Below are 13051 nucleotides of genomic sequence, written 5' to 3'. Positions count from 1 at the left end.
TCTGTGTCTGGGGAGAGACTGAGGCTGCGGTAATCAGGGGTTTGTATTTAACCAGCAATCCTGTGGGGAGGGATTTGCATGCGGGTTGCACCCAGAGGGTATAAGGCGACAGGGAGCCATGTAGGTAGGGAGTATTGGCTGGGGGAGTGGAAAGAAAGAGATCTCCATCAGGTCTGGGCTGGGCTGCAGAGGTCACCGAACCTTATAATGCACTTTCCACTCAGTGCAATGTGTCTTAGGAAAGAGGTTAACTGTTGCAGCGCAGGCGTGCGTGGACAAAGCTCAGCAGTCAATTTGATTGGAAGCAGAGTCATTTATTTCTCTCCAGCATGCTCTTATATACAATTAAGGCCAAGCAATCAAGCAATTGCTAATTGGTTAATAAGGTACACACAGGCACAACTGTAACTTCATTGGGTAATTGCCATTCTGTGTAACCTTCTAATTTATTATCCTGTTACTGCCTACCAGCAGATAAGAACTAGCCTCATCCTAGAAACTTGCATGTCAGTTTCCCACACTCTCATGCACAACAATCCCACAGTTAACTGCCTTGGTGAATCCCATCCTCTAACAGGGGCTGCTAAGAAATGTATTGGGCATCTCCGAGAAGCATAAACAGTCCACAGAATCAGTCAGTAGAAATGAGCTGTCAGGGGGGATGAGCAAAGGGGAAGGTGATTCCTCTGTGTAATATGGATTAGTTAATAACTGAAATGCAGATATATCCAACGGGGAAAGTGGTGCAGGAGTGGAGAGATAAAGGGTTAAAATCCATGTGCAGCTTAGGTAAGAACTTGGTATATGGATTGTGCCAGCTCTTTTCCAGGGCCAAAGTCCAGCATTTGGTCAAGAGACCAGAGGCCTAGCAAATAGTGATTAGCCAAGAGAAAGCAGAATAACCAAAAGATCACCTTGCCTTTGCTAAGATAAGGCTGGTCAGCAAAACTGCCAGATGTTGGAGCAATAACTGAATAATTGTGTCTTATTCAGAGTTGCAAATTGAAGAAAGAAGCCCTGTTTCTGTTGTTTCAGAGTAGCAGCCCTGTTAGTCTGTATCTGCAAAAAGAACAGGAGCACTTGTGGCACCTTAGAGACACCCTGTCTCCTGGCAAGTAATGACCTGGGTCCCTCCTCTACAAAGGTGCCAGCTGAAGGTGTTAGAGAACAAAGAGGTCAGGAAAGGGAGAAAGGCCAGAGGAGGAGGGGCTGGAGAGTTTAATTTTGAAGCTGGCTTGGGAGGAGGAGTGAAGTGCAGATGTGGGTGTCTGGCTCACTGCCCCCCAGAATGGACCCGGCTGAGGTAACGGCTGGTAACGGCTGATATCCCTGACGAGATAACCGGCTCTGTGGATGAGGGGAAAGCAGTGGATGTACTATTTCTGGATTTTAGCAAAGCTTTTGATACAGTCTCCCACAGTATTCTTGCCAGCAAGTTAAAGAAGTCTGGGCTGGATGAATGGACGGTAAGGTGGATAGAAAACTGGTTAGATGGTCGCGCTCAACGGGTAGTGATCAATGGTTCCATGTCTAGATGGCAGCCGGTATCAAGTGGAGTGCCCCAAGGGTCGGTGCTGGGGCCGGTTTTGTTCAATATCTTCATTAACGATCTGGAGGATGGTGTGGACTGCACCCTTAGCAAGTTTGCAGATGACACTAAACTGGGAGGAGTGGTTGATACGCTGGAGGGTAGGGATAGGATACAGAGGGACCTAGACAAATTAGAGGATTGGGCCAAAAGAAATATGATGAGGTTCAACAAGGACAAGTGCAGAGTCCTGCACTTAGGACGGAAGAATCCCATGCACTGCTACAGACTAGGGACCGAATGGCTGGGTAGCAGTTCTGCAGAAAAGGACCTAGGGGTTACGGTGGACGAAAAGCTGAATATGAGTCAACAGTGTGCCCTTGTTGCCAAGAAGGCTAATGGCATTTTGGGTTGTATAAGTAGGGGCATTTCCAGCAGATCAAGGGATGTGATCATCCCCCTCTACTCAGCACTGGTGAGGCCTCATTTGGAGTGCTGTGTCCAGTTTTGGGCCCCACACTACAAGAAGGATGTGGATAAATTGGAGAGAGTCCAGCGGAGGGCAACAAAAATGATTAGGGGGCTGGAGCACATGACTTATGAGGAGAGGCTGAGGGAACTGGGATTGTTTAGTCTGCAGAAGAGAAGAATGAGGGGGGATTTGATAGCTGCTTTCAACTACCTGAAAGGGGGTTCCAAAGAGGATGGATCTAGACTGTTCTCAGTGGTAGAAGATGACAGAACAAGGAGTAATGGTCTCAAGTTGCAGAGGGGGTTTAGGTTGGATATTAGGAAAAACTTTTTCACTAGTAGGGTGGTGAAGCACTGGAATGGGTTACCTAGGGAGGTAGTGGAATCTCCTTCCTTAGAGGTTTTTAAGGTCAGGCTTGACAAAGCCCTGGCTGGGATGATTTAGTTGGGTTTGGTCCTGCTTTGAGCAGGGGGTTGGACTAGATGACCTCCTGAGGTCCCTTCCAACCCTGAGATTCTATGATTCTATGATTCTATGAGGGGTCCCGTTCTCTGTACCTACAAGCTCTGTTTTAGACCATGTTCCTGTCATCTAATAAACCTCTGTGTTACTCACAGAGATGAGATTTCACCAGGGTCCTGACTGGCTTTGTAGGGAGCAGTTCCAGAGCATCTCCCGGGGACTCTGTGACAACCTGGACACCGGGCTAGATGGACCTTTGGTCTGACCCACTCTGGCTGTTCTCATGTAATAGTGTGTGGGGTGGGGACACTGCTCCTGGCAGGGTGCGATGAGACCCTGGTGACGTTTGGAGCCCCAGGGGAAGGAAAAGGACAGGGAGTTCCTGGTGGGAGTTGGAGGCAGGCAGGGAAACATCCAGCGAAGAAGCAGCAGTTTGGGTGCTGGGGAGAGACTGAGGCACCAGAATCTGTGGATTTCCACTGGGCTTCCTTGTGCTGTGCTGAGAGTGGGAGGGGGTCTGGGTATGGGGAGACACTGCAGGGTCTGGGCTTTGTCAGAACAGGGGCTGCGCTGGCTGGGATAGGGGGGAGAGTCTGTACCAAGCCCTGGATAGAAATGCAGCAGCTGATGGTCAGGTACTTTCCGTATGGAAAAGCCGTGTGTATGTGTGTGTTGGGGCTCAGGTTTGTGCTGGGAAAAGACCTTTGTGCACACAAACATGCTGAGACCCTCACAGACAAACAGATGGACACCTCCACCGGTCCCTGTCTGCACCCAACTCTGTACATTCCTGAATCAGTCCCTGCCTGTTCCTAGAGCCACTGAAATACAAACAACTCACTGTATTTTGGCAGGTTTCAGAGTAGCAGCCGTGTTAGTCTGTATCAGCAAAAAGAACAGGAGTACTTGTGGCACCTTAGGCTACATCTATACTACCCGCCCGGGTCGGCAGGTAGCGTTCGACTTCTCGGAGTTCGATATTTCGCGTCTCATCTAGACGCGATATATCGAACTCCGAATGCGCTCCCGTCGACTCCGGAACTCCACCACTGCGAACGGCGGTGGCAGAGTCGATGGGGGAGCCGCAGACTTCGATCCCGCAGCGTGAGGACGGGTAAGTACTTCGAACTAAGGTAGTTCGAGTTCAGCTACGCTATTCACATAGCTGAACTTGCGTACCTTAGTTCGACCCCCCCCCCAGTGTAGACCAGGCCTTAGAGAGGAAGAAATTTGTTTGAGCATAAGCTTTCATGGGCTACAGCTCACTTCATCGGCTGCATGCAGAAAGCTTTTGCCCAAATAAATTCATGGGTTTTTTGTATTTTGGCAGTAGCTGGACATGATTCCTGGGGCAGCTGAGCTGACAGGTCATTTGGGCGCTGAGAGACTGGGCAGCTCTGGGGGCAGTTTGGATAATATCTCTGGGGATGTTTGTCCTGTTCTAGCCACTGTGTGTTTCTGGGCAGGGTGAGGGGTGGGGGCTCACATTCCCCTTGTCACTCTGGCCTCACTTTCCTCTTTATCAGCCGCTTCCCATTTTTGTGCCAGTCCCGCTCTGCTCCGTGTCACTGTGTCTCTCCTGGCGCAGTAATAGGTGGCAGTGTCCGCAGCTGTCAGCAAGCGGAGCTGCAGGGAGAGCGCGTTTTTAGCCGTGTCTCTGGAGAAGCTCAGGCGGCTCTGGAGAGACGGGGTGTAGCCTGTGCTCCCAGCAGAGTTTATATACCTGAGCCACTCCAAGCCTTCGCCAGGGGGCTGCCAGACCCAGTGCCAAGCATAACCGCTGGTAGTGATGGAGACCCCGGAGACAGCGCAGCTCAGGGTGAGGGTCTCCCTGAGCTTCACCGCTCCTGGGTTGGACTGGACCAGCTGCACCTGGCAGAGGACTCCTGGGGAAAGGAAAACAGAGTGTTAAGGCCCCAATTCTGCTTCAAGGCATCGATCCCATCTCCCAAATCTCCCCTGGGCACTCACACGGGGCAGCGGCCAGTGACAGCACGAGGAGGAGTAAAGATTTCATGTTGGTCTTCAAGTGAAATGCAAACCAGTGAAGATGCGGGACAGGCCCTGAGCAGGAGGGTCCCGGTGAGAACCCAGGAGCTGCTCTTTAAACGGGGAACGGGGGCCTGAGATTTCCATAAAACACCCCAACCTCCCCCGCCCCTCTTGAAAAGGAGCTGGAACAAGGTGTGATTTCCAGTGCCCATTGGCCAGTCTCCCCCCATTAGCTGTGTGACAGGCCAGGGGATGAGCAGAGCATTAGCGAGCGCCTCCTAATCACTGCCCTGGTTCCCTCTGTCCAGGGTCTGAGACTAGCGCCCATCACCATGGCATCTTGGCACTGTGTGTCTGCGAGTATAAAGTTGGGGATTGTTTTGAGCTCCAGTCAAGGTGATAACAGAGGGTTTGTTTAGGCAGGGAGGGCTCAGATTCTTTCCCCCCTGCTCACATTTAAAAGTTCCTTCACCACCGCCCCACTCCCCCCAGGAAACATGGGAATGACACCACAGGACACAAGGGAATTGTGAGCATCTCCCCCACACAGGGACTGGCATGTGGGTATCTCCAAGTGGGGATAAACTTCCCGGGAAGCTGGAGCGCAGTGTGGGGAATGGGAAAATCAGACCCCACCCCCCGCAGTTCTGGTTGGGATTGTAAAATGAACATCGCAGCAGAGGATACTGCAAACTGCACCGACAACACAGAGAATGGATGTCCCGATGCTGAGACTCTCTTAGGAGTATCTAATGGGGGAGGAAAGGCCGGGTTTAGGAGCACGGGCTCACAAAGAGCTTTGGGGAAAGGGGAGGGAACCAGGCCCCAGTAGAAGATGCAGTTTCTGGGCTGGGGTTGCAGTGACAGGAATGAGGAGCGTGGGAAATGGAACGTGTTGTGTGGGGGCTTTTTCAACAGACACACAACTCACAGTCAACCTGTGGAACTCCTTGCCAGAGGATGCTGTGAAGGCAAAATGTATAACTAGGTTAAAAAAAAAGAATTGGAGGAGGAAAGGTCTATCAAGGGCTATTAGCCAATAAGGTCAGGGACCAACTCCATGCTCTGGGTGCACCTCAACTTCCAACTGCCAGAGGAAGGGAGTGAGTGACAGGGGATGGATCACTGGATGATTCCCTGTTCTGTTAATTCCTTCTGGGGCACCTGGCATTGGCCACTGTCATAGACAGGACACTGGGCTGGATGGACCTTTGGTCTGACCCAGTATGGCCCTTCTTATGTACTTATGTACCAGTGTGTGAGGGTGGGCACACTGAGGGTTGGGATGAGGCCTGGGGGATGTTTGGGGCTCCAGGGGAAGGAATAGCCACAGAGAGTTCCTGTTGGGTTGGAGACTGGCAGGGAAACGTCCAGCCAAGAACGAGCAGTTTGGGTTCTGGGGGGAGATTGAGGCACAAGTATATGTGGATTTCTCCTGGGTTTTCCTGCGCTGAGAGTGGGAGGGGACTGGGCAGGGAGAGATGCTGCAGGGTCTGGGCTTTGTGAGAACAGGGGCTGCGATGGCTGGGACAGGGGGAGAATCTGGACCAAACCCTGGAGAGAAATGCAGCAGCTCCGTGTTAGGTGCTTTCTTTATAGAAAAGCCGTGTGTGTGTGTGTGTGAGAGAGAGAGAGAGAGAGAGAGAGAGAGAGAGAGAGAGAGAGAGAGAGAGAGAGACTGCTGTCCCCTAATGGAGGGAAGGAGGATTGGGGGGATGTGTGTGTTGGGGGGTTGTGCTGGAAATAGACCTCTTAGTCTACACAAACACACAGAGACACTCACAGGCAAACAGATCGACACCTCCCCTGGTCCCTGTCTGCACCCAACTCTGTACATCCATGAATTGTTCCCTGTCTCTTGCTAGAGTCTATGAAATTCAAACACCTCACTGTATTCTGGCAGTAGCTGGCCAGGATTCCTGGGGCAGCTGACAGGTCAATTGGGCACTGAGAAACTGGGGACTTCTGGGGGCAGTTTTAACAATATTTCTGGGGATGTTTGTCCTGTTCTAGCCACTGTGTGTTGCTGGGCAGGGTGGGGGGTGGGGGCTCAAAGTACCCTTGTCACTCTGGCCTCACTTTGCAGTTTATCAGCCACTTGCCGTTTGCACCAGTCCCGCTCTGCTCCGTGTCACTGTCCATGTCTGCCTGGCTCAGGAATAGGTGGTGGTGTCTTCAGCTGTCAGTGAGCTGAGCCAGGGGAGAGCTGGTTCTTGGAAGTGTCTCCCCGGTTGGTGGTTTAGCGTTGGAAAGACGGGGCACAGCCTGTGCTCACATCACTACCTGCAACCACATAAGCCACCCACTCCAGTGCTTTCCCAGCGGGCTGCTGGATCCAGTCCAGCTCGTACTGCGGAGTCGTGATGGAGAACCCCTAGACAGCGCAGGTCACTGTGAGGGTCTCTCTGCCTTCGCTGGTCCCGGGCTGGACTGGACTGGCTGCACCTGGGAAAAGCAAAGCGGAGCAAAGAGAGAATTAGCAACCAAAGAAATCTACGGATCTGTCCCGGATCCCCCCACTGCCCCATAGACACTCACAGATGAGGGCGGAGAACGGGCAAAGAAAAAGCAATGAGAGAAATTCCCCTGAGGGCAGGACCGGGCAGTTCTGTGTCTGGGGAGAGACTGAGGCTCCCAGAGTTTGTATTGAAATAGGAATCCCCTGGGGCAGGCGCTCGGTACATGGCGATGTCCCCTCAGGGACACGTGCCCCTATACACCCGGAGAGACCAGGCGCTCAGCTCAACACATGGACTAGTGATGGCTGGCTGAGGGTAGGAAGATTGGTTACCGGAACCCGGACTCAGGAGAACCCCCTAGGCAAGGCATTTCCATGCAGATTTCACCCAGAGACTATAAACTACTGGGGAGACCTCTAGCTAGGCTGGGATGTCTGGTGGGTAGGAGAGACACAGCCCCCTTCATCCCTTAGGGTGTGACCCACAGGCCGGGGAAGTCAGTGGGTTTCTCTCCATTGGAACCGTGGCTACTGCAGACTGTGCTGGGGAAACGGAATCAGTACAAGGCACGTACAGACTCTGCCAATAGAAATGGAGCTCCTGGGAACATCTGAGGGGAAGAAGTCACAGCTGCAGTGGGAGGGAGAGGCTGGTTTCAGGCACCAGAGACTGACAAACAGCTTTATCGAAAGGGGAGGAACTGGGCATGGAGAGACGATGCCTCTTCTGGGGTGTCTCAGCCTGAGAGCTAGGGCTGCAGCAGCCCTGAAGGGAGATGCACAACAGAGGGGGATGGAACAGATTTATCTGTAGGCGCCACCATCTCAAGTGAGACAGGGCCAGTGTCTTGTTCCCTGCAGGCAACAATGGAAATGGTAAATTACAGCACCAGAGAGGCCGGAACCTCTGTGTTGAATCTGCTTTCCCTAAAGCCATGTCTACACTACAGACAGGGCCGGCTCCAGAGCCCAGCGGGGCAAGCCCCCGCGTGGGGCGGCCCTTTCCCGGGGGGGCGGCAGGCTGAGCCGGCGGATCTGCCGCAGGCATGACTGAGGAGGGGACGCTCGGCCGGCGGCTCCAGTGGACCTCCCGCAGGCATGACTGCGGGCGGTTCGCTGGTCCCGCGGCTCGGCTGGACCTCCCACAGGCATGACTGCGGCAGCTCAACCGGAGCCGCCAGACCTGCAAACCGCCCGCAGCTGCGGGAGGTCTAGCCGAGCCGCGTGACCAGCGGACCCTCCGCAGTCATGCCCGCGGGAGGTCCGCTGCTCCCGCGGTTCGGGGGCGCCTCCCGGGCATGACTGCTTGGGGCGGCCAAATTTGTAGAGCCGCCCCTGCCTCCGTCCCATGTGCTTGGGGAGCACAAGTCCAGGCATGTCTGGGGGGCCTTGCTGAGTCTCCAGGCAGGGCTGAGCAGTTCCCCTGGTGTGGCCTCATGCAGGTGAGTCATCGCATTGTAGCTCCCTTCCTGGACAATTGCTGTTGATGGGTTGTTTGACACCCCGCCCTGGTGTTGGTTACTTTCCTTGCTGTTGACTCTGGGGAGAGAATCTCTGGCTGATTCCTCAACTTACAGCATGTTTTAGTGACAACCATACACACAATTCTCATAACTTCATGTGCATTAATGCTATACACCAGGGGTCGGCAACCTTTCAGCAGTGGTGTGCCGAGTCTTCATGTATACACTCTAATTTAAGGCTTTCTGTGCCGGTAATACATTTGAATGTTTTTAGAAGGTCTCTCTATAAGTTTATAATATATAAGGTGACCATTTTTTTCAAATTTAAAACCAGGACATGCCGAGTATTGCCGAGATCCGACGACAAGAACCGTCGTGTAAAATAAAACTAAAGCTAGAATAAATTAATAAAATTGATTTAGGCTGGTTTATCAAGGATTGATTTGATGTACTCAATCTTTTGATAAATGAATATTTTTTTATTTTGTAGTCCTAAACTGTACTGGTTACATCTCACGACTAACCAGACCAATGTCCAAAAAACCAGTACGTATGGTCACTTTAATAATATATAACCAAACTACTGTTATATGTAAAGTAAACAAGGTTTTCAAAATGCTTCAAAAGCTTTATTTAAAATTAAATTAAAATGCAGATCTTATTAGTTGAGTGTGATCCTTGCCCTGGCTTTTCCTTGCTGAGTTTTCCAGTGTCTGGTGGCACCTATTTAGATACTTTAAGCTGCACACAGGCTTCTGAGTTATAAGTTGATAACCAGCTGGCAGGAGGTCAGCGGCTGGAACCTCAGATCAGCAGCTGAGGTGAGTGGAGCTGGCGGCCGGTAGGGCTGAGCAGGGCCGGAAGCCTGGATCCTGTCTGGCAGGAGGCCTGTGCTGGAACCCAAACTGGAAGCAAGGTGAGTGGGGCTGCAGGGACCCCGACTGGCAAGGGGCCAGTAGCCAGAACCCCAGAGCAGCGGTGGGCTGACCACCTCCGCTCTGGGGTTTCCACTACCAGCTCCTGCCAGCTGGGGTCTCAGCCCACTGCCAACCTGGGGTTCCTTCCCCCAGGCCAGCAGCGGGTGCTGAGTGGGACCGGCGGCAGGACCCCGGCTGGCAGGAGGTGGTGGTGGAAACCCCAGAGCGGTGGCAGGCTGAGCAGCTCAACCCGCCCCCGCTCTGGGGTTTTGGCTGCTGGATTCTTGCCAGCTGGGGTCTCAGCCCACTGCCAGCCTGGGGTTCCATCCCCCAGGCCAGCAGCGGGTGCTGAGTGGGGCTGAGTGGGGCCGCGTGCCATGAGAAATCGGCACACGTGCCGGAGGTTGCCGACCCCTGCTATACATATATGGATAGGGAAATGACTTTCAGCAGAGCGTAACCTTTCCCCTGATACCTTGCAAGGCCTGTTTTATATGTAAGATCACGATTATATAAAAATGAAGAATATGGGGGTTACAGGGCGTTCCCCCAAGCTATAGAATGTTACATGTGGTTCCCAGGAACCATCCATGAGGTTATTTAAAGCCTTCACAACCCACTACAATTATTAGCCAGTTTCAGTTCCTGAAAGGCAAGGAGCACAGTTTCCCCTGCTACTTTCCTTCCTGTAGATTGCTGGGAGGTAGGCAAGGGAGCTGGAACTATTTTTCTAGTGGGAAGCGGGGTGCTGCTGATGGAAACCATGTATTTGGTAAAAAGAACGAGGAGTACTTGTGGCACCTTAGAGACTAACAAATTTATTTGAGCATAAGCTTTCATGGGCTAAAGCCCACTTCATCAGATGCATGCAGTGGAAAATACAGTAGGAAGATATGTATATATAGAGAGAGAACATGAAAAAATAGGTGTTGCCATACCAACTCTGATGAGACTAATTGATTAAGGTGTGCTATTATCAGCAGGAGAATGTAACCTTTTGTAGTGATAATCAGGGTGGCCCATTTGAAACAGTTGACAAGAACGTGTGAGTAACAGTAGGGGGAAATTAACATGGGGAAATAGTTTTTAGTTTGTGTAATGACTCATCTACTCCCAGTCTTTATTCAAGCCTAATTTAACGGTGTCCAGTTTGCAAATTAATCCTAGTTCTGCAGTTTCTCGTTGGAGTCTGTTTTTGAAGTTTTTTGTTGAATAATTGTGACTTTTAGGTCTGTAATCGAGTGACCAAGGATATTGAAGTGTTCTCTGACTGGTTTTGACGTCTGATTTGTTTGCATTTATTCTTTTGCATAGAAGCTGTCTGGTTTGGCCAATGGAGCCAATGGAGTGGATGAGTCATTCTGAAACATGTATTTGGTGTTTGTTATTACTACTTCAACCTGAAGGGCATGGCAGCACCCCTAGTTCCAGCATCACTGGAGGCAGGGGCGGCTCTAGGCACCAGCAAAACAAGCTGCTGCCTAGGGCGGCAAAATATAGGGGGCGGCAAAAGGCTGGGGCTGGGGCCCCAACTCATCCTGCCGCTGCGAGCCGAGGAGCGGCCCGTCCCCTGCAGCCGGGCAGGGCCGCGCTACCGGCTCCGCTTGGGGGAGAGGGGGGCCCCTTACCGGTAGCGCGGCCCCGCCTGGCTGCAGAAGACGGGCCGCTCCTCCTCCGCTTGTTCCCCGGGTCCTAAACAGCCCGGCAGCAGCTTGCCTGGGGGGGTGGGGGGGCTGAGCCTCGCCCCGCTCAGAGCCGCGTGGTCAGGGGGCGGGGCTACAAGCTCCGGGCCGAGTGGAGACAGCTGAGCTGAGCCTGGAGCTCGCGGCCCCGCCCCCTCCCCACGCGGCTCTGAGCCGGGAAGAGCTCAGCCCCCTCCGGAGCCATGCGGCTGCCGCGCGGTGAGCCAGGGGTAAGCAGCCGGGGGGGGGGTGGCTAAGGGGCAGGGAGTCCCAGGGACACTCAGGGGGCAGGGAGGGGGAGGTCAGGGGCCAGGGAAGGGGGGTTGGATTGGGGGGGTCTCAGGGAGGTGGTTGTCAGGCACCCCCTGACCCCATTACCCCCCAGGCCCAGCCCTGACCCCCAGCCCCTCTGAGGTGGGCACCCCCCTCACCCCATTCCCCCCACAGCCCTGACCCCCAGCTCTGAGCCCAGCCCCTCTGATCCAGACACCCCCCTCACCCCATTCCCCCCACAGCCCTGACTCCCAGCTCCGAGCCCAGCCCCTCTGATCCGGACACCCCCCTCACCCCATTCCCCCCACAGCCCTGACCCCCAGCTCCGAGCCCAGCCCTTCTGATCCGGAAACCTCCCTGACCCCATTCCCCCCACAGCCCTGACCCCCAGCTCCGAGCCCAGCCCTTCTGATCCGGAAACCTCCCTGACCCCATTCCCCCCACAGCCCTGACCCCTAGCTCTGAGCCCAGCCCCTCTGATCCGGACACCCCCGACCCCATCCCCCACTGCCCTGACCCCCAGCGCTGAGCCCAGCTGCTCTGAGGTGGGCACCCTCCGACCCCATCTCCCCACCCCAGACCACCAGCTCTGAGGCGAGCCCCTCTGAGCCAGACAACCTCCGACCCCATCTCCCCACAGTCCTGAGCCCAGCCCCTGTGAGCCGGGCACCCCCCCAGAGCCCAGCTCCCCACCCTAGCCCTGGGCAACAGCAGCACCACCTCCAGGCAGTGATAGCCCATTGGCACCAACCATCACCCAGCAACAGCCCATTTTGTAATTGCAAATGTATACAGACCAGTAAAGCATTTAATGTTTTTAAATAATATATTTGGTGTATTTTCAAATTATTACAAATTAATTTTCACTAGTTATTTTTTACATTTCCAAATACATGTTACTATAGTATTGCAACTTTTTTTTATGGAAGGGGCCCCCAAAATTGCTTTGCCCTGAATCCTCTGGGCGGCCCTACCCAGTGTGTGTGAGGAGCCGGGGAGGGAGGGAAACGGGGTCCCCTGGAGCCGAGCCCGGGCTGCAATGGTAACGAGGGGCTCCTGGAGTGTGTGAGGAGGTGAGCGGCCGGCTGGGTTCGTCGGTGCTGAGCAGGTAGCCCCGCAGCCGGAGATCCTCGCCTTCCCTCCTGCCAGGGCTGGGCCAGGGCACCGTGAGGCTGAAGAGCAGCAGGTCCAGGGGGCTCTCCAGGTCTTTGGCCGCCAGCATGTCGAGGGTGAGGGCGGTGAGCACGAACTGATCCACCTTGGCCACCAGCAGTGCTGCGAAGCCCAGGGAGGGGGCCGTGTTCTTTGCGCCACCCCGTAGCCGTGCCGCCACCTGAAAGTACTCCCGCTCCGTGCTGCCCAGCAGCTCCACCCGCATGGGGACGGAGTTGCAGCTGGGCCAGGGCTCGGCTGCAGTGTGTTGGTAGCGGATCCCACATTTGGGGGGGAGGCCAGTGCTGGGGCAACAGGGGGTGTGAGTGGGGGGTACTGGTGGGCGGGGGGGGCTCATGTCTGGGGGCGGGGGGGGGCAGCCAAAAAAATGTTTGCTTGGGGCGGCAAAAAACCTAGAGCCGGCCCTGACTGGAGGTAGGTTTACCCTCATAACAAACATTAGCTAGATGCTTAGAGGCCATCGTGGGCAGGGGAGGTGTATCTGTTCCAAGAGAGACACAGTTGAGATACGGAACTGTGATAAAAAGCCCCGGTAAAAACTGTGTCACTCAGCAAACTTCCCCTGAGAAAAATCACAAGAGGACAGAGTAGATGCGGTATTCTTGTCTTGTTGCAGAAGGCAGTGGCCACC

The 13051-nt window shown here is 54.0% G+C and overlaps 1 gene segment (V, D, J or C); it reads right to left on the bottom strand.

Annotated features, from left to right (window-relative positions):
• Positions 1–3944: 3944 nt before the first annotated feature.
• LOC123356105 lies at positions 3945–6596 on the bottom strand. The segment is given in 2 exon segments: positions 3945–4348; positions 6557–6596. Coding segments are annotated over 2 exon segments (444 nt in total).
• Between the last annotated feature and the right edge of the window lie 6455 nt (positions 6597–13051).

Source organism: Mauremys mutica, chromosome 24 (assembly GCF_020497125.1).
Source record: "Mauremys mutica isolate MM-2020 ecotype Southern chromosome 24, ASM2049712v1, whole genome shotgun sequence".
Taxonomy (NCBI): Eukaryota; Metazoa; Chordata; order Testudines; family Geoemydidae; genus Mauremys; species Mauremys mutica.
Note: the sequence above shows the minus strand (reverse complement) of the source record. Positions and strands in the feature narration are given on the sequence as shown.